The 22265-nt window shown below is 43.3% G+C and overlaps 1 protein-coding gene across 3 annotated transcripts in view; it reads right to left on the bottom strand.

Annotated features, from left to right (window-relative positions):
• The window catches only part of LOC140693133 (uncharacterized), a 113651-nt gene extending 111412 nt beyond the window's left edge, over window positions 1-2239 (bottom strand). The window contains exons 1-2 of one of the 3 annotated variants that reach the window (XR_012068828.1): window positions 2002-2237; window positions 1143-1407 (exon numbers count right to left, since the gene is read on the bottom strand). Coding sequence is in view for 1 of the 3 variants with exons in the window: in XM_072957210.1 (XP_072813311.1) it covers window positions 2002-2108 (107 nt within the window). In the remaining 2 variants the exon portion in view is untranslated. Of the gene's footprint in view, window positions 1-1142; window positions 1408-2001 lie in introns of those variants that run through there. The other 2 variants (XR_012068829.1, XM_072957210.1) reach the window with 2 other exon arrangements.
• Between the last annotated feature and the right edge of the window lie 20026 nt (window positions 2240-22265).

Genomic DNA, 22265 nt, shown 5'->3' with positions numbered 1-22265 from the left:
GAGAACGTGCTTGACCCTAGCTCACTGGCCGCGATATCTCACTGACGTTCAGATGCTGGCTGAGCCCTTATGGTACCAGAACCGACAGACCCACCAGGAGGGAGGTTTAATGCGCTGCTGTATTTTCATGCCGAGGGCCATGGCTGGTACACGAGGTTCTGGGTAAACAATGGTGACAGTGTCTTCCACTATGGGCTAAGCACACATCCAGCTACTCCGCCAAATCCCAAGGGCAAACTTCAAAAGGCAAAAACAAGCTGGCATTCTCTGGTGGCTCTGCAGACTCAGAGCCAAGTAATTGGTGAGAAAAATGTCACCAGTGCCTCCTATGACAAAAGAGGCACTGGCCTGGGGGTGGGGCAGGGCTCCAGGCTTCCACTGCTCACCCACCAGTCTGTGCAGGGTGAGAAGGTGGTCCCTGCTTACGTTGCACCGATGCACCTACCTTGACTGACGCCTGGGGGCTCAGCAGGTGGTGACAAGTGAGGTAAACGGAGCCAGCCTCGGTGTAGCACAGTGCTGGCAGCTATGCCCACAACAGTGTCCAGGCTCCTAAACCTGACACTTCATCTCCAAGGAGCAGAAGGGGAGTGCGGGCATGTAGATCACAGGGCCCTGTGGGACAAGTACAGTTCATGGCCACGACATTACTTGCCCCTTCCTTAAGCCATAGAGGTATGTTCGGGAGGAACAGAAAATTCATCCAGAGCCCGCTAGGCACCTCACGCAGGTGGGACTTGGGTCCCCTGTTCCTATAACTCACAGGGCTGGTCTGGACATTCTTTTTATCAATTCTCTGGCATCTTCGTCTCCAACTTACCAACAACCAGAAAGTAGAATCTGAGATTAGTAAAGTTCAAGAATCACAGAGCACCGCCCCACAGCGGGCCCGGCAGCACGTGCCAGGTCCTCCGACCGACACCTGTGGGACCACCATGAGCGCTCTCCAGACTCATGGCCCAAGTCCACAGGCCAGGACGACACAGATTCCCTCACTCTCCCCAGCAAACAGGGACCACCTCTCGGCAAAGGCATCTCACCATCCTCTGCACGAGGGACAGCACGATAGATACACGGGGAAACAGAAGAAGGTGGGGGGTAGGCAGCTCAGAAGAGCTCGTCTGCACTTTCGAGGCAAAGTGGGGCCCTTGACTTAATCACAGGGACAAGGTGAGAATGAACATTTATCTGCTCTTTCCCATACTCCGTGATACGCTTTTCCCTGCATAAGGAGTTCATTCGGAAGTCCTTGGCGGTGTTTCTGATGTCCTAACATGGCATGCTGGCTGTCGGGCAGGAAGAGAGGGCCTGAGCCGAATAGGTGCTGGGCCTGGAAGGCAGGAGACACCGGCTCCAGCCCCAGCTCAACCAGCGCCTCTTTCTGCCTCTCGGGATTCGGCATCTCATCTATAAACAAAGGGATGAGACTGTCTCAGGACAGGCTGCCCAACAGAAATGAAATGAGAGCCATGTAAAGAAAGTTTCCCAGTTGCCACATTTAAAACGGTAAACAAAGAAACAAACTATCAAACAAAAACAAATACTAGAAACTAATTTTAAGAACAGATCTTACTTAATCTACTGCATGTAAAATACTATCATTTTGACATGTAATCAATATAGGAAGTAACAAGATAGTTTATATTCTTTTACTAGACAAACCTCAGCGTCTAATATGTATTTGACCTACAGCACATCTCAACACAGACCAGCCTCCTCCCCAGTGCTCCTAGCATCAGTGGCTGTGGCTACTCTATTGGACAGTGACTCAAGGGGTCCCACCATGGTCCTGGCTGAAAAGCGGGAGGAAGTGTCCACATTAACCCTAAAAGGTTCTCTCTGAAACAGAGGCAGATTCACTTTTAAATGTCTGTAAACCGGCGGGTTTCACCTCCCTCCACCTTAGCTACAACACAGTCCTCTTCCTTGCTGATCCCTTTCTGGATGTAGGGAAGAAACCCGGAACACAGCCAGGGTGGACTGGCCTCCAGGGAAACTTACCTGCTGTCTGTGTCCAGTCCCATGATGTCCTCCTTCTCAAACGGGATGCAGCGGAGGGTGATCTTGTTCCCAGAATTGTTGGGGGCTGCATCCAGCCACTTGGACATGGGCAAGATGAAGAATGACTCAGTGAAGTCCTCAATCCTCTTCTCCACCACCCTGCAGTCCTCTTAGATTAAAGGACACGTCGCTGCCCGGCTGCTCGGCTACCACCCCATGCAGCACAAAGACAAAGAGCTGAGAGTCATTAAGCGTGGTGCCATACAGCTCCTCTGCACATGAAGCTTCTAGGAGGCCTTGGCAGAGAGGAAGTCAGTAATGGTGACAGGGCCCACGAACTTGCGGTGGCTCTGGAAGCTGCTCCACCCACTCTCGGGTGCATATTGGTGCCTGTAGTGGATGCAGTGTGCCCACTGGAAGCCGCACGGGCTGATCTGGCTCACTGAGGAGGTTCGCTTATAGATGCAAAAGAAATTCTCCTCTGAGATGATCCCCTCTGAGATGATGGTTGGACCACAACGGGAAGAGTCTCATAGTCTTCAGCACACTGCACGTAGTCAGGGATGCTCATGTTGCAGGCCCTGCGGAGAGGGGAGAGGAGATCGAGGTACATACTGTGCTGTGGGCTGCGGGAGCATTTGGGATGCAGTGATCTGGTGTGTACCAGCCAGAAGGCAAGGGAAGCCAAAGCAAATCCGGGGGTACAGTTTGTCCTCAGCATCTGCACATAGCTCGGATCACATTACCCAGCTTTTGGTCTACGCTTCCTGCCCCTGCAGAGAAGGGTCATTTCTTGATTTCTGTTTCCAAGCACCTAGCAAGGTCCTGAAGAGAAGTCACTGCACAAAAATGCTGAATAAAGAAATGAACAAAGGAACAGCTTTCCCCAACCCCCTTCAGCAGAATATAAAGAAAAGGACCACAGTAGGATCAAAAGATCTGGATTTCTATCCAATTTATTTGAACTCCTAAGCTGCAGAATAATGGATGAGGAAACTTGCCTTGGGGAGGACTGTACAGTTCAGTGGTAGAGCACGAGCTTATCATGTACGAGATCCTGGGGTCAAACCCCAGTACCTTATTTTAAATAATGAAACAAATAAATAAACTTAATTACCTTCCTCAAAAAATATTTTTAATTCAAAATTAAAAAAACATCTTGCAATTGACACAACATTGTACACTTGACTATAATTCAATTAAAAACAAAATCCTTGCCTTACAAGAATATATCTGGATTACGGATGTTTGCAAATGTAAAATGCCTAGGGTAACACCTGCATAAAAAGGGTGGAATGTACAAATTTACTATTGCTCCTTTATGAGCTATATTTCCTTTGGGGGTTTATAACGTCTCAGAGCTAATTTTCTCAGATTAAAAAAAAGAAAACATTACCTGTTTCACCATACTGTTGAAGAATCAGATAACCCTATGAAAGCATCTGACCCACAGAGGTTACTAAATAAATGTCTGTTGAATGAATGACTAAACAAGCAAAGTGAATGCTGCTCCCTGCCACAGACCATCATATTGGTACTGCCTGGAAATCCCAAGCCCAAGTTCCACCCGTCTCTACACTAACCATGTGGGTGACATGGGCAGGCCTGTGTGATTCTCTAAGCCCCAGTTTAATCGTGAATAGAAGTGAGGGCAATAACACAAACTTAAAATTGTTAGTGAGTCAGTATGAATTGTACCCCAACTTTGCAAGATGGAACCATTAAGGAAAACTGGGCAAAGAGTCCATAGGCCATCTCCATACTGTCTCTTACAACTAACTACATGGGAATCTACATTATATCTCAAAATAAAAAGTCTAATTTTTTAATGAGCTTATTGAGGTTAAGTGAGCTCACTGTCTCAAATAAGGAACACACAGTACAAATAGGACAATGCCCAGTCCATGAGATACTCTCAGTTAACATTCCCACTGAACCCACTGGTCCCTCAAACTTCAGAGCAAGAAGATGGGTTGTCGTGGCAGGAGGCCACCACACCTGAAGCTAAGAAAGCTAATGGTGCCCACTTCCAAGAGCCCATGTCACCACCCTTGTTCTAATTTTCTATTTGTAATTTTTTTTTATTAAATAGAAACTCCCAATTGCATAGCCTTAACCTGACCAGACATCATGATGGCAGTCCTTCAATACCTGACAACACAGATCATTAAGGCAGCCCTTCTAGGTGAAACAATAAAATGAAAAGCCATTTCCACAAGACTTCTGTGTAAATTTACTAGGGAAATTCATCCTGGACTGAGGAAGAGGACTGGGGAGGAGGGGGCAATCTGGGGCACAGAGAACTATGGGCCACCTGCCCCACGATGGAATTCAGACTCAGCCCTCACCCTCCAGGAAATTCAAAATACACACCGACAGACTGCTATGGACAAGGTTTTTCTTTTTTAAACAAATCCCTGAATCCCTAGCAGGTCTTGTTTCTACCGAGACACAAATGAATTATGTGTATAATGTTTCACGAAAGCCTAAAATATTATCACCCCAACTTGACACATCAAGAAACTGAGGTAGAGAAATTTATCACATTGTACAAGATTAGAAGAGGCCACGTCAGTCTCTGTACTTAAATCCATGCCCCTGCTCCAGTGCTCACACTAGAAAGTGTGACATACTGCCCCTTTCCTGCCCTCTCCCTGCAATAAGTCTCTGAAGAGTCTTTTCTGTGCCACCTAGAATCACAATCACTTCAGTTTTCCACAAAGAGCTATGTCACTCTTTGGAGGATGTGTCAAAATCTAAAGGGTTGCGATGGGAGGAGAGATTTGCATTTTCTGCTTCTCAAAGGAAACATGGCTTTAAAACAAACTGAAAAGCACTTATCTAGTCCAAGCCCTTATTGTGCAGAGGAAGAAACGGAGGCTCAGAACAGATGAAGAAAGGGCCTTATTAATAAATATTGCCACAGAGCAGCACCAAGCCAGCCCTGGGCCCTTCTGGGGGAGTACATGGGAGGCCCAGGAGAATGAGTGTTAGAAAACGGAAAGAGAAGAAGCATACAACTCCCTGTCTCTACACCACCATAACATGAAGTTCCACCAAATTACCCAGTATGGGTGCAGCCAACATTAAGGTGGGCTAAACAGGTTATGGAAACCTGGAAGCCTCAACCATAGTGGAAATTCCAACGTTTACTATGTTTGTTCCCCTTTTCCCGACTCCACCAGGAGAAGCTGGGCGTCACAGCCGGTGGCTGTCAGCCCAGAGAGCAGCGCCCACGCCACTGAGCTGGTCCTCAGGGAGCAGGAAAGGGAGAGGAAGGCAGCCTGGGGGTCGCGGGGCAGGGAAAGTGGGGCGGGGTTGGAAACGCGGTCTGCAGCCCCGCTCGGAGGCCAGCCCCAGCCCCAGCTACCCCGTCCATGTCCGCAGACCCTGCCCGCCCGGGACACAGCCCGCCCAGGGGCGGGGACGGGCCGACGGCCCAGGAGAGGAAGCCCGGGAGGAGAGGACTCTCGGGCGGGAGAGGAGAAATGCACACCAGCCGCGGACTGAGGGGAGCCCGGCTGGGTGGGAGGCGGCAGGTGCACACCTCGCCCTGGACAGGTGTGCCTGGGGCGCCGGGGCAGGTGGCGCGGGCAGAGGGCTCTGGCCCGAGCAATCCAGCTGAACACACGCTGACTGGCGCCCTGGGGGGCTGTGACACGCCGACCGCCCTCCCGCAGCCGCCTCACCCCTTTCCCGATATCCCCTCACCTTGCACTTCCACAGCCAGAGGCCCCGGCCCCAGGCAGTAGCCAAAGGCCTACAGGGCGACAGAGCTGAGAAGCCATTGGGGCCGATCCCCGGCTCGGAGCTGGAGCTTCCAACCCGCGGTCCAGCTGGCAGCAACTGCGCATGCGCAGGAGGGCCAGCGATCCGCTCTGGGTCCTGAGAGAGAAGGGGAGCCGAGGGAGGGAGAATAGGGGAGGAGGAGGGGAGGCGGGGAAAAGTGGAGGGAGACACATGGACAGGAGGAGCAGAGGGAAGGCAGTTATCTGGAATTGGGAGGGGAGTAACAGAGATGGGGAGAAAGCGTTTTACCTCTTGTGGCACCCCGAAGGAGGCAGCAGTCCTGCCTCTGTACCCTTCTGTAACCCTTCAAGACCCGCAGCTGAAGTTCTACCTCGCTGGTCCAGCCCTCCACCCGATGCCCCCACGCGGAGCTTGGTTTTCTGTTGCTCTGGGAACCAAGCACCCACAGGTGTTGTCGCTCAGAACTAACTTGGGAAGAGTACATATTCCCCTTTTACATGCTGGGAAACAAGCAGGCACGATTTCTGCCTTAGTCCCACTGTCCCAGCTGTCGGGCTGGAGGGGAGCGGGGTGGTACAAGTTCAGCGCCCCAGACAGAGCAGACTGCCTGAGTGTTGGTGCATAGTCCCCATCCCTCCTGGGTAAAACACACCCCACACTTGTAGAAACATCAAGGGCTAACAGTAGGTCCCTGGGTGTAGGAGGTGTCCTCATGTGAAGGAAAAGCCCAGCTGGCTAACAAGCTAAGTCATAAATCTAAGTGTGATAAGTGTCGGTTTACTTCTCTAAGTTTTGCCAGGCTAAATCTTAAGTTTAGTGTCAGTTTACCTGGCTAACAAGCTAACTCGTAAATCCAAGCTCAACATGTGTCAGTAACGTGATCTATTACAAGTTGATAAGCTCCAGTGTACTGATTCCTTGCTTTTTGTTGTTTGAGCCTTATTGGCTAATACCCCCTTATTTGTAATTAACCCTTTAAAACCTCATGTGCACGTCTTGGAACTGCTCAGAACTTCGGAGCAGAAGCCCCTCTAAGCCCGCCGGCATAATAAATCTGAGTACTCCAACACTCCGATTGGTGCTTGTATCTTGGCTGGCCTGTTATTTCCGAAACTCTCAGTTCCAGTGCCCAGCTTGCTAGGTAGATAGGAGTGTTACCGAGTCCAAATTCATTCTCAGTGCAGGACAGGCCAATAAGTTGGGAGACCAGCTGTTCGGTCATGGAATAGCAAGTTTCTGTAGACCCAAATGGCAAAATAATGTCTTGAAAAACCATCTCCCCAAATCACAATTCAGGCTCCTTTCCTACATGCTTGGTTGTTGCAATCTTCTTGGTGTAGAATTCCTTCTTGTTAGAATCCTTTGTCCTTGCAGCTATCTGCCTGGGTCAAATCTTTGTAAACGACCAACAAAGCAAATGTTATTTTCTATTCTACAATTTGTTATCTTTTTATGAATGAAAAGTGTTAAATATCCTTAAAAGTCAGAGCCTCCAGAAAAGGCTCTCCTGTATATTTCAGGCTCTAAGCAACATTGTTTTACAAGCAAGATGAAGCCTAGGAGACAGAGCATAAACTTAAATTCAAAGGATCAGATCTAATATGGAGTCACACTTGTTCTGTTCTATTACCCGGGTAGAAGCCACTTGAGGATTTAAATCCCTTTAAGTTAAAAATAACTAAAACCTTAATGGAATTTACATACATAGTTGGGAATGTGCATAGCATATATGGAAAATCACCCAAAGGATAGTAAACAGTGGCATTACCAGGGAGGGCAGACAGAACAGAGAATGAGGGAAAACTTCTTTCACTTGTGTATATTTGTGCTCTGTTTGAATTTTTTGAACCATTTGCTTGTATTTCTTTTTCAGTTAAAAAAATATGTGTAATGGAGCAAAGGAATAACTAGCTCAGCAAATACAGCAGCCATGGAATCACTGAGTCATCACTTTTGATTTAAGCCACGAAGCATTGATTGACTCTCTCCAATGTGCCCAGTGCTGTTTTAAGACTTCTTTTATAATTATTATTATTATTATTACTACTACTACTACTACTATTACTATTACTATTTATTATTATTATTATTATATGAAATAATAAGAAGGTACCCCTCACCCCTGCCCATGGCTGGTGGAAAACCAACTGAGTTTTTTTGAGTTGTTTTCCAAGGAGTAGATATGAGTTATAAACTGAAAACATATTCAGGGCATAATAGGCAGAGTGTTTTTCCAGCAGGCCAGACAGCTATGAAGGGTTTTCAATAGAGGCGCCCAGAGGCTGAGAGGGAAAGCCACCAGGATCCTACAGAAAGCTGCCCAAACTGCCTACTCCATGGCACTACTGAAATAGGAAAGAACAAATCTGACTCCATATTTGATCTGTTCGTTTGACTTTAACAAAGCCAAGTTAATACGTTCCGGTCTTTTCATGGGTTATGATGTCACAGAGGAGACGGACATGTCAACAAGGAACCACTCTGCCGTGATCACGGAGCCGGGGAACGGGATGGGCTGCAAGATGTATGACACAGCCGCAACTGTGCCCGTGCTAGGCAGGTACTCAAAGCCGACTCAACAAGGTGTCAAACACCTGTGCCCACGTCCCCATCACCTGACATGTAATAAAGAGAAATGAAAACCTATAAAAGGCCAATAACCTTGGTGGATATACCGTCCAAAGGGGAAAGTCACAGTTTGACAACTGGCCTTCCCGTTTCCCTGGGATTTATTCTTGGAGAACCTTAAAAACCACTCCTCTCTCCTCAAGAAGTCCTGCATATTTGTCCTATCTTTGGCTCAGGGATGGAGCACGTTCAGGTGAACTTTAATGTCTGCACAGATTTGACTGTCTTTCTCCAGGTTCACTTGTCCATTCTAAAGGGGCCTGAGCTAAGTCCATCCTCCATAATGTATATTCCCTACATTGACAGCTCATTGAGTCTGCAATTAAAAGCCAGCAGAACAAGACCGTCCTCAGCTAAAAAGTTCACCCACCCTTCACTGCTTTCTTAATCTCCTCTCCTGGCTAATTGTAACAGACGAACACCTCCCTCCACCAAGCTACCCAACTATGTCATTTAGTCTCCCCAAAGAGAAAGTAAGGTCCATAAAAGAGGAGACAACTGCATAGTCACCTCTGAATTCCTAGCATATAGTAATGTCAATAAATAGAACTATGATTATTGCTACTTTCCTTTAAAACCTTTCTGGTTATTTGAATGAGACCTTGGAAGAGAGGTGTTTGTGGTCCAGTATCTTGATCCACAAGAATCTGGAGGCCTTTTTCGGAATGGATTTTCACTGATTCATTCAAAACACATCTTCTTAATCAAGGAGTAGCTGTGCTTTTCTGCCAGGAGTTTGTGGTCACTCTCACGCCAGAAGAGCTTTAAAATATATCCTTACTTTGGATTTGTTATTTTTCCCCTCTTCCAACAAAATTGACTTTCCTTACTTTCTTGCCTTGAGGAATTTTTTTTCCAATTTCACCCTTTAGTTAACCAAGATTCTCGGGATGGGCTTGGCCGATAATATGATCAGCCATCCAACTCCCAGTGTGAGGGGCCTCGGGCTCACCTCCTGCACTCCTGCCAAGGCAACTGAAAATCAGTTCGGGAGCCAACCGGCATCCCAGGGTTTCTAAGGCTCGTGTATCTCCCAGAATCCCTGCTTTCTCGTTTGTCTTGGCTTCTGAGGATTCCCCCTCTCTTTCTTGACAATTAGTTGTGCAGTTTGAAAGATGAGGAAGGAAGGTTTTATTTCTTAATCAGCATTTTAAGGAACTTGTGTAATGAAGGTTTTCACGAGTTTCTAGAAACCTCCATTGCCGAGACAGAAAACACACTATACATTTTCTAAATTTAGCTCTCATGTGCATTTTTTCTTTGGTTTTCTTAACTGTTAAATGATATTATTTAATTAAAAAAAAATAAGGCCCCAAATAGGATAGAACATTGAAGGGGCAAACAAAATTAAAGGGCAAAGACAGAAAAATGATAACTACTCTACAAAGCTAATATAATCCATGCACTATGTATCAGATCAGCAATTCTCAGTAACAGCTAATTGAAACATGATCATGAGGTAAAACGTCTCTCCTGTCAGGAGATGGCCATAAGAAAATAGAATTAAAACAACAAACTAATATCCTAAGTCTGACGAGGTACAGAAGTCTACCAGCTAAATGTGTCTGCTTCTGGAAAAGAGGGAGAGTCACCAGCTCTTTTCTGTGGAGCTTGAGCCCAGGGGAGGACGGTGAAGTGAGGTCAGTACGCACCCATTTAGCAAAGTGACTGATGAATAAAGAGACCTAAGCTTGGATGACAGACATGATACTACTATTCATTTGTCCTGTAAAGTATGTCTTCACGTTAAGTGATCAATACTTCGGGGTCCTCAGGGATTGAGATTATAGGAAAATGCACAGCCCGGGCCCAGATCTCCACTATGAGCTCGTGACACTGCACTTAGATGTCTCAAGGGCACCTCCAACTTCACCTGCAAAGAGCTGACTTCACGGTGCTCCTCCCATAGTCGTCCTGCCCAGGGCACCTGTTCGGGGGGTAAGGTCTCCCTGCATCTCCCAGCTCAGGCCCATCACTCACAGATGTGAATGGACCCCTCCTTCAGGGCCCAGATATCCTCAGTCACCGAGTCCCACCACCCTCACCTGACCTACCAGGTACTCACTGGCACTCCCTCAGCAGTGACTGTGTGCTGGGGACCACGCTGCACACTGTGCACACGTTACCTCACTGGATCTCCATAGCAGTCCTGGGAGGTCGGTGCATCATTGCTTCAATTGATTAGATAAATTGTTTCTCTTCCTTGAGTGCGTGACCCAAAGTGACACGGCTTCTGAGCCACAAGCCTGGGACTGAAAACAACTTGAAAATTGAACACTGATACACGTCGCAGCCACCCTACTGACTCATCACATCACCTCCTGCCGAGCCTTCTAAATGTTTCCAAGCATTCTGTAAGACAGAAGTGATCTACTAGAGCACCCCACTCCCCTAGTTAAAATCTGTCAATGACGGTCCACTGCCCTTTGGAGAAAGCCCCACCGTGCCTGAGCACAGCCCAATGGCTCGGCATCCGCGTTCCCTGAGCAGCCGTGCCGCCTCATCCACCACGCAGCTCTACACGTGCCTTGTCCAGGACAGGGATGTTGACACCGTACAACCCGGGGCTTGTCTCACTCGAACAATCATCACCTTCTTCAGTGTTCAACTTCTTCATTGCTGACACTTAGAAAAATGTTTTCTTAGGATGAATCGATATCTTTTTCCTTACAACTTCCCATCATTGATAATGATCTTCCTCCAAAATAGAGAAGACCTAATTCTCAGTCTCCTTATCTGTAAAGTGAGAATAACAAGGAAATATGAGAAGTTTTAAGAGAAATAATATTCATGTGAGGCTGAGGGACAATTCCATCATACAGTAAGCACTCAATATGTGCTTACTTAATATTAATAAGGGTATATTGCATTCCAGCAACTTTCAATCAATGTTTTATGACTTTGTCCAACAGACTACTGACAAAATTTTAGACGAACCCCTTTGAGCAGATCAGCACAAGCTTACTGGGAGAGGTAAGCGCTGACTCCAGTTACAGCTGCAGCCACCCAGCACTACGGGGCGGGGGCAGTTTGCTCAAACTCTTACATGTTGCTTGAGCATTTAGTTGTCATTATTGAATAAAGACAGGTGTTCTATAGTCAAAGCTCCTGAAACATAAATCTTCAAAAATAGATGCAAATTAGGTTTCAAGTACAAAACTCTCACTAGAATTTATTTGAAAATCATAGTCTTAGCTACTCCGCACATCAAAAGGGCATGTTCTCAATGTATCTGACTAAATACACTGAAAGGGTTGTTTAAAAGAAATTAAGAAGAAGCCATCCTGAATAAGCTCTCAGTATCATCTGCAAAAAGCCCCACCCAAGGGTCTCATTTCTCACTTCCACATAGGGGTTCAGGTAGCTTAACTTGGGTCTTGGTTTCTTATAACACGCGGTGGGGAATAGTTGTGGATAGATTTATGTAGCAAATATAAACCTAGGGTATTTGCTGTGAAGGAATTCTAGAAATAAGAAGATGGATATATAGTCCGACCCATAAGAAACTCAGCTTTTCCATTTACAACAGCATTAAAAATAAAATGAGAGATACATTTAACAAAAATTTACAAGATTTGTACATTGAAATCTTTGAAGTATCACTAAAATAAATTTTAAAAGATCTACATATATGGAAGATATCCCATTTTCAAGGAATGATAGAAAATATTATTAAATACGTTAAGACTCCTCAAAGTGATCTACATATTCAGTGGAATCCCTATCAAAATTCCAGCTGACTTCTTTGCAAAAATTGAAAAACTAATCCCAGAATTCATATGGACGTGCAAGGGGCCCAGGACAGTCAAAACAACCTTGAAAAAGAAGAGTAAAGTAGGATGACTCACTTTAAAGTGTACTAAAATGCTATAGTACTAAGTCAGCATGGTACTGGCATAAGGTTGGATAAATCAATCTATGAGACACAATAAAAACCAAGGGGAAAAAACTTACATTTACAGACAGTTTTCCACAAGGGGGACAACAACACTCCATTGAAAGAATAGTCTATGCAACAAATGGTACAGGGACAGCTGGGTGTCTGCAGGCAAAAGAATCAATCTGGAATCTGAACACTCATATTTTATATAACAAATAAAAATTAATTCAAAATAGATCACAGACAGAAATGTAAAAATTAAACCTATAAACTTTCTAAAAGAAGACACAGTATAAATCTTTGTGGTCTTAGGATAGGCTTTGGTTTCCTAGATACAATACCAAGAGCACAAGTGATAGAAGAAAAAACAGATAAACTGGACTTTATCAAAATTAAAACCTTTTTCTTACAAAGGACATCATCAAGAAAGTGAAATGACAGTGGAAATGGGTATCTCAAGTGATAGAGTGTGTGCTTAGCAAGAAAAATAAAATAAATCAAAATATCTAATTACCTCCCCTGTAAAGAAATTGTTTTAATGTTTAAAAAAATATAGTGAAAGGACAATGTGCAGAGTAGAAGAAAAATTTTGCAAAGCATGTATCTAATAAGAGAGTAGCATCCAGGATATATAACAAATGCTTACAACTGAACAATACAAGAAAATAGACCCAAATTTTAAATTTACCACGAATTTAAATAGATATACAAATGGCCAATAAGCATATGAAATGATGCTCAGCATCACTAGTCAAATCAAAATCAAAATGAGATCTCATTTTACACCCACTAGGATGGTTATAACCAAAACATGGACAATGACAAGTATCGTTCAGGAGGCAGAGAAATCTCATATGAGGCCAGTGGAAAGGCACAATGGTGCAGCTTCTTTGGAGAAGTCTGGTATTTCCTCAAATGCTTATAGTTATATGGCTCAGCAATTCCACACCTACATATAGAGTCATCCCTCAGAATTCTCGGGGGGTTGGTTTCAGGAACCCCACACCCTGGATACCATAATCCAAGGATGTTCGAGTCCCTTTATAATCAGCCATCTGAATCCATGTAGTGGAAAATACAGATATGGTGGGCCAACTGTACAGCCAACAGAATGATAATATATTCTCATAAAAAATTTCACATCAATATTCATAGCAGTTTCATTCAGAGTAGCCAAAAGTTACTAACAATATCCATCCATCAATGAACGGATAAACAAAATTACCAAGAATAGGCTCACAAACTTTTGGTCATTGAAACTTTGCCAAAGGAGGTGAGAACATACAATGGAGTAAAGGCAGCCTCTTCAGCAAATGGTGTAGGGAAAACTCAACAGCTGCATGTAAATCATTGAAGTTAGACTACTCCCTCACAGCATACACAAAAATGAATTCAAAATGTGTTAAAGACTTAAACATGAAGACAAGACACTATAAATCTCTTAGAAGCAACCATAGGTAAAACATCTGACACATCTAAACAATGTTCTCCAAGAGCAGTCTACTCAAGCAATAGAAAAACAAACAAAAATATACAAATGGGATCTAATTAAACTTACAAACTTTTTCATAGCTAAGGAAAGAGTAAGCAAAACAAAAACACAACCTACCTATGGAATGGGAGAAAATATTTGCAATAAATGAAACTGATAGGGGCTTAATTCCCAGAATATGTAAACAGCTTTTACACTTAATAAGAAAGAAAAACAAACAATTCAATTCAAAAATGGACAGAAGTCCTAAAGAAACATTTCTCCAATGAAGACATACAAATGGCCAGTAGGCACATGAAAAAATGTTCAATATCATTCTCAGAGAAATGCAAATCAAAACTGCAATCAAGTATCACCTCTAACCAGTCAGAATAGCCATCATTCAGAAGTTCACAGACAATAAATACTGGAGAGGCTGCGGAGAATTGGAAACACTCCTACACTGTGGTGGGAATGTAGTTTGGTGGAGCCAATGTGGAAAACTGCATAGATGTTCCTCTAAAGAAAAAAATTGACCTCCCATATGAACCAGCAATCCCACTCCTGGGCATATATCTAGAAGGAACCCTAATTCAAAAAGACACCTACACCCCAATATTCACAGCAGCACTATTTACAATAGCAAGACATGTAAACAACCTAAATGTCCACTGACAGATGACTGGATAAAGAGGTTGTAGCATATTTGTCCAATAGACTACTATTCAGACATAAAATAATAATAAAATAATGCCATTTGTAGCAACATCAACGGACCTGGGGAATGTCATTCTAAGTGAAGTAAGCCAGAAAGAGAAAGGAAAAAACCATGTGAGATCGCTCACATGTGGAATCTAAAAAGAAAAAAATAAAACAAAGAAACAAAAAGATAAACTTATCTACAGAACAGAAACAGACACAGAGTCATAGAAATCAAACTATGGTTACCAGAGGGGAAAGTGTGTGGGAAGCAATAGTTCAAGATTTGCAGATACTGAGTATGTAAAGAATAAACAGCATGTTTATTCTGTATACCACAGGAGAATATATTTAATATCTTATTGTAACGTATGTTTAAAAAGAGTATGAAAATGAATACATGTATGTTCCTATTTAACTGAAGTGTTGTGCTGTACACAAGAAACTAACACAACATTATAAACTGACTAGACTTCAATGAAAATATATTTAAATAGACCAAAAACGAAAACAAAGAGAAAGGATATTATCAAACAAAGACTACAAAGTACTGATTCAGGTTACAATATGGAAGAACCTTGAAACTTTATGCTAAAATAAGCCAGACACAAAAAGCCAAATAGTGACCTTTAAGGTGAGCTGTATCTAAGCGTTTATTGTACTACTCCTGTAAATTTTCCTGAGGTTTGAAATCTATCAGTATCAAAATAAAATGTATTATACATTAAAAACTTAAAACGCTTCCTCACAGGAGGGCTTTAATTATTAAATGCTGAAACGCATGTAAAGCGCTTGAAACAACACTTTGCACGTCCACACACAATCATTGCTGTCACTACCACTCAGAGGGTGGTGCCAGCGCTGATGAGAGCTGCCTCCACTCGAATCCCTGCAGACAGAAGTGAGGGCCTGAGATCTGACAGGCAGGGTGAGCGTGAACCTGGGTAAGACCCAGCCACGTCCCAGACTCTGCATTACCCGACTTTCTTATACAAACTGCAACATGTGTAATGTAAACATGCTTGAGGGACGTATCTTACAACACAGGGAATACAGACAATGTTTTACAGTAAATATAAATGGAGCATCTATTGTACACCTGAAACTAATATCATATTTTAACTCAGCTATACCTTTATAAAAAATTAAAAAATAATTTTAAAACGTTATCACTTTAATATTCAATTCGGTTTTTAAGTAACTACTAAACAGCTTAGAATATATAAAAGCATTTAATTGTGCTGTTGGTTTACATATTTATTTACATTCAGACTCTTGCTTACAGAGAATTTAAACAATTCTATTAAACACAGCTTAACAACCATAATAAAAAAAAGGCAAAACTGAGAATGAAGAGAAAATGGAGATTCAATACTTAAATGAAACCAGGGGGAGATAAACTCATAAAAATGGATTCCATGAAGTCAGGGCAAGTGTTAAAGGCTGACTAGGAATTAAGCTGTAAGATTCTTGGCAGCTAAAGCAAAAAGAAAAAGATGATGGGGCGGGTGGTAGAGCGTGTGCTTAGGGTGCACGGGGTCCTGAAAGTAAGCCCCAGGGCCTCCACTAACAGATAAATACATCTAATTACCTCACCCCCCAAAAGAGTTCCAAAGAAAGAAAAAGAGATATTTCTTTCCCAAAAAACCCTGATATTAAATTTAGATTAAATACATAAAAAAAGAAAAAAAGAAAAATAGAAAAGATAAGTGACACTGTGAAAGAAAAGCCCAGCTGGGCTAACAAGCTAAGTTACAAATCTAAGTGTGATAAGTGTCGGTTTACTGATCTAAGTTTTGCCGGGCTAACTCGTAAATCTGAAGTTTAGCGTCAGTTTACTGGGTTAATAAGCTAAATCGTAAATCTAAGGTCAACAATTGTCAGTAACGTGATCTTTCCAAATTGATAAGCTTCAGTGCACTGATTCCTTGCTATTTGTTGTTTGAGCCTTATTGGCTAATAGCCCCATGCTTGTAATTAACCCTATAAAACCTCATGTGCAGGTCTTGAAGGTGCTCAGAGCTTCGGAACAGAAGCCCCTCTGAGCCCGCCAGCATAATAAATCTCAGTACTCCAACACTCTGAGTGATTCTTGTTTCTTGGCTGGCCTGTTGTTTCTGTAACAACAAAAGCGATGATGCCCGTGAAATAAATCTGCGGTGACTGCTGTCAGGTCCCCATGTCTCACGTGGGAAAATCTGAAACATCCTTCTCACCACTCAGAGTCATCATAAGGCAACCCCACCACTCCCGCCATTAAATGCAGGAGCACAGGCAGGGCCCAGCCTTTGCTGTCTCTGTGTCATCACAGTGAGATAGGATGGAAGGGGGCAGAGCACAGCCATTCTAGGAAGGCCACAGCAATTAACATCAAAATGGTGAAGGATTCAAACCCCAATAGGCCTTGAGTCTCAGGATGAAGAGATTTAACTTCTAGCAGGTCTTAAGCTTCAGTAAACACCCATTGTAATAGTAACATGGTGAATAACATGCCCCAGGCACCATGGCAGTCCCAATGTTAGCTACCAAATGTCACATTGTGGGAAATGGCCAACTCCCTGGGAATCCCAGCCCCTTGCCCTAAGGCTGGTCCTTCTACTTATTAGCATATGAAACCACCAAGCCCAAGAAAACAAGCAACACAGCGCCACATCGCGGTCACCACTCTCTCACCCTCTTTGGAGAAGACCCACACTCTGTCTGTGGAGTGTGCACCTACTTTTAAACTGAGCATCAAACCCCCACACCTCGTGAAGTTTCTCTTGCATTTCAATGTATCTCTCTGAATAAATCTACTTTTACTCAACACTGGCTTGCTCTTGAATACTTTACTGCACGAAGCCAAGGAACAAAATCTGGTGGGGCACATCCCAGGGGCTCAACCAAAGCCTGGGACACAGCCCTTCTCATGCCCAACGTTTTTTATTCTTGTATCAACAGGACTGGGCTGTGAAGGGAAGTCTGAAGCCCCAGCTAAGGAACAGAAGCAGCCTCCAGTGCTCCAATTGGCGGGCAGCCTCTCCCCCAGCATGGGCCTTGGCGTCTGCCCGGTTCTCTGTGTTTCTCTGTTGTGCTGACTCCCCAGCCAGACAGCGTAATCCTAGGCCTGTCCCCACAAAACCCTTCTCTCCAAAATACAAGCACATCATGTCACAATCCTCTTGTTCAACCAGGAAATGTTCTGCCCACTTTTACCTCCCCAATAAGGTACCCAACTGTCCTCCCTCACATCACACCACTTCTTTCTTTGTACTCTGCACTCGCCAGACTCCATCCTGAACCCAGGTGCCTTGCTGGCTTGGACTGAGACGTTTCTTTCTCACACAGCCTGCGTCCTTTCACTTTCCCCTTGTTACCTTAAAAAAGCCTTTCCTGAGTGACCCACCCCTCTGATTCTGAACTTCACAAAATGCTGAGGTTGAAGTCACTATGTCCATACCTCCCAGGTTTGGCTAGGTTTCCTTCCCAAGATCTTCATTAAGGAGCTGCATCAAGAAATTTAAAGAAGCTATTCTTACATCTGAGCGGAGGAACCTGCAAGAAATTTAAATGGCATTGAAGAGAGAGTTAACCAGGACAGAGAATTCGCAGGTCCTAGTCAAAACTGTCATGAGGCAAAATGTTCCCCAAAGGCTCAGAGTGGCTTCTGAACACGGAGTCTGCAGGGAGGATGTGACAGGCAGTGAGTGGGGTGAGTGATAAAGGGTACACTCCCCCAGCTGGGGAAGAATAGGTTTTTTTCTAGTTTTCCAAACAATTTCTTACTACCTTTTACTCTTATTGTCACATACAATTTCCTACGAATTAAGCATATCAATGTCAGTAATTTGGGCCACTTGGGAAAAGCTACACGATGCCATTCACAGGACTGGGGCATGACAGCCACACCAGTCTAAGTTGAAAGACCAGTGGGGGTATTTCCAAGGAAATCACTGGCATGCAGCAAACTCCCCAGCTTCAATGACGTCATCTCAAAGCTGGGGCAAATAAAACTACCAAGGAAAGTGCGTGATGATTATGGCCGACACCTTTTTGCTAGGTAAGTGCCCGTGACACCTGCTGCTTAATGGGGAATGAGTACGATCAATGAGGCCCTGTCTACCTGGCCACATGCGCCCTGCCTTCCTGCCTTGGTGCAGCAGCAGAGCTTGTTTAGCTGAGATGAACGCCCCCAGAGCAGCCCCGACGGGAAAGCTCCCAGCTCTGCACGACGAGACGTGTTCCTTTCCTTCTCAGAGCTGATCACAATTTGCTGTCGTCTGTTTTTATGTTTATCCCTTTTGTAACTGCCTCTCCTCCGGAGATTTTGCTCAAGCAGCACAGGACCAGGTGTGTCTTGTGGCCTGCCGGATATCCTGGGCAGGGAAACAGCCAACCCCACATCTGGCTCTGGTGCTGAAAAGAGAGGGCACAAGGCCCAGGGGCCCATGCTGAACAGAGGCCCCTGCACCCAAAATTATGGTCTGACTGGGCAAATTACACAGTCTTCTTTATCATGAGATTCCTCATCTGTCCATGAAAATAACTGCCCATGGCACACAGAGTTACAAGGATTAAAGGAAATCACCAAATTTACTACCTATCCAAGGGGCTACCAGTGCATCCTCAAGAGACAAATGCTGCCTTTACGGCTCTGACACACGCTTAGCGGGGCGGCGCCACACAGTGAACACTACTAAGTGCCAGTGTGTTAAGTGCTTCATGTGTGCTATAATACTCTTTAAAACTTACAACAATCCCAGGAAGACACGAATATTATCATGCCCATTTCACAGATTCTCCAACAGTTTAAGAGAGTTTACATTCTAGTCCAAGGCCCTATGGTGAAAAAATGGCAATTTAAACTGGAATCTGGGCCCAGGCCTTGGCTCCATCTCTATCCCATCCACCTGACCACTTGCTTATGAATTCCACCGGTCCAATACACAAGTTTGCAGCCGGCCATCTCTTAAACGCAATGTGTGCCACCGTTTGTCAGTGTTGGTTAATTACCATAAACAGTTCTCAGAAACCACTACAGTAAAGAAAAGTGGACTTAAGGAATTCTGCACTGTGTTGTCCTGTAATGTGCAGAAACCCTTCCCTGCACCACCAAATCCAAGTGTATGCTTCCTCCATGTATATGTTTGCACACGGCTTATTAAAGTAGAAGGTACCTGCAGTAATTCCATCTCGGTTGCTTTCCAAGTTTGCAGATTATACATAATCAGTCTGTGAACGAACATAGTACAATGTGAATGAGAATACTGCAACCATGACAGTAAACAAAGAATACTGAAACCAAGTCATTAAAGGCTGCCACCACCCCCCAGCTAGGACAAGCCTGCAGCCCAGCCGCTACAGCAACTCACAATGGTGTCCTCTGAGCAGAATCAGAATAAGAAAAGACAGGCTACTTACTGGTCTTAGATAGCTAGGTGCTTGTCTAAAAACTGAATTCAGTGAGTCCAAATGTTTTCTTCCTCTCATACATACAAAAGTACTAAATTCTTGAACTTGAGATACCTGGCTTTCTTTAGATAACAAGCAATCCTTTATTGTTCCAACAATCTGGTCTTTGTTGTAAAGCTCCTATATATCCTAGCTCCTCCGCAACCTCTTTGGAGTAGTCCCTCAGAGAGATCTGGCAGGCTGTCATCCCGGCTCGAGCCCTCCCGCCAAATAAAACATAACTCTTAACTTTTAGGCTGCACATGTATTTCACTCAACAGTTTTGGACACCTTGAAGGGACCCACGGCAGACTTCTCTCCACCTGGACTCTCCGAGTAACCGGAGCCTTGGTACCAGCAGTGGCCCTTTGTGCTCATCCGCCTCCTCGGGGAGTCCAGATGAATTTGGGTGAGTCTCTCCTGGTTCTCAGATCTCACATACTGGCTGATGATCCTGAGTTTTATCTGGCGGTGTATCCAGGTACGTGGCCCTCCAGTTGAAAGAAATTGGGGTGAATTACCCACCCAGTGGAGACATACTGGGTGGGGCCTGGTTGAAAGTTAACAGGAAATACCCACCTTGAGGAGATGTCCAAAGTGGGGCTGGTGGAAATATATGAGGAAAATACTCACCCTGGGGAGACATCCCGAGTGGGTCCAAGTTGAAAGACACTGGGTTCAGGACTGAGTGGTTAGGTAAGAGGCTGGTCTAATATTTTCATCAATTTGGTTACAACCATTGAATTTTTCAGGATAAAAGTAAAACTCTTATGAGGAACCTTTCAACTCGAGAATTCGGACCATCCTCCTGGCTCGTAACAGCTTTCTCGGGTGACAGAGAATCTTCCAGCAGTGGTAGTGACAAAGACTTCATGCCACCAAGTTGTCCCTGTGGGAAATCTTACCAACAAATTTATTCTGGGAACCCGACCTTACAATGGGGAATAGAACATTCAAAAAAAAATAAAGAAAAGAAAAGGAAAGAAAAGAAAAAGAAATGACAGATTGCCTGTCTCCAACTATTACCCCAGCCAGGTTTATGTACATACAAAACTTACAACATTAACTGGGAGTAAGAAAAAAAAACTCACTCTGAAAGTAATTGACAGGCCTGATAAAAACATTTTTTGGAATTCTGAACTTATAAAAACAAAATCCCCTTTAGGAGGAACTTGGATTTCTCTTCCTGTGTCCTTGAAATGTAAATTTTTTATCTTTCTCTGGGTGTATTAAGTGTGTGTATGTATGTATATATATATTTACTTTATTTTTTAAAGGAAACCTTGGACTCTGTCATACAAAAGGTTCAACAATTGTGTACATATGGTGGCCATGCAAATAAATTGGGATTCTAAGCAATTCTTTGATTGTACCAATTTTCAGATATTTTGACATCTTAAACTTTGCTGCATCAGCCTGGACCACAATGGCCTTTAGCTTTTGGAGAGAAAACCTTTGAATTTTATTTAGGCAACACCCCGACAATCATGTGGAAGAGCCGCTTCATTTATTGGTTTAAAATCACTATATATATATATATATAATTTATATATATATTTATATATATATAAATTGATGGCCATATGATGGATCTTTTAATTTGGAAAAACTTTTAAATTGGGGAAAGTTTTAAGAGATCACATTATAAACAGCTGTTTTATTGGTACCTATTAAAATCAAGTTTAAATGTAGAAAAATATATCTAATGGTTAACCTAAGAACTTAGTTAAAAAAATAAAACTGGTTTGAAAAGCTACATTTGTGTTTTTCCTTCCCAATAAATGGTTCTAGAGATGCTAATAAAAACTTAGAATAATTAATGTTAATTAAATTGAATAACTGGAAAAAAGATTGTAAAAATGTCAAAAAAAAAAGAACGATAAGAATCTTATCCCAAATGGATAAATATTTTTATATGGTTATTTTGAATGAGATCAATAAAATGGACATTTTTGGATTTACATACAAGGTTTTGATACTACGCTACGTAAAGTTAAAAAAAAAGGACCAAAAAATCACCTACTCCCCCCCAACATTAAAGTTCAAACAAGTCAGTTTTATTTACCACAGTTTAAAATATATGTATATATAGACTGAAATACTTGATCAATGATTGCAACAACAGACCAATTAATGAAATTAAAAATTGAGAAGGGCCTAAGCTCTTTGGCTGAAACTTGGGCATCCTAGAGACTTCTATAAAATTATATACAATGCACAAAAAAAAAATGCTTCTGGCACTCCTTCTAGAAATAAGAATTATTGATTAAACCTAATAAATATAAAAATTAAAGGTATAAGATTTAATAAAATTGAGATAAAAGATTGTGAAATTGGTATATTTAAATGGTCTTTATACAATCCTTTTGCTTATGTTGTGGGATAGATATGTTTCAGTGGAAAAAC

Source organism: Vicugna pacos, unplaced genomic scaffold, assembly GCF_048564905.1.
Source record: "Vicugna pacos unplaced genomic scaffold, VicPac4 scaffold_19, whole genome shotgun sequence".
NCBI classification, from domain to species: Eukaryota; Metazoa; Chordata; class Mammalia; order Artiodactyla; family Camelidae; genus Vicugna; species Vicugna pacos.
Note: the sequence above shows the minus strand (reverse complement) of the source record. Positions and strands in the feature narration are given on the sequence as shown.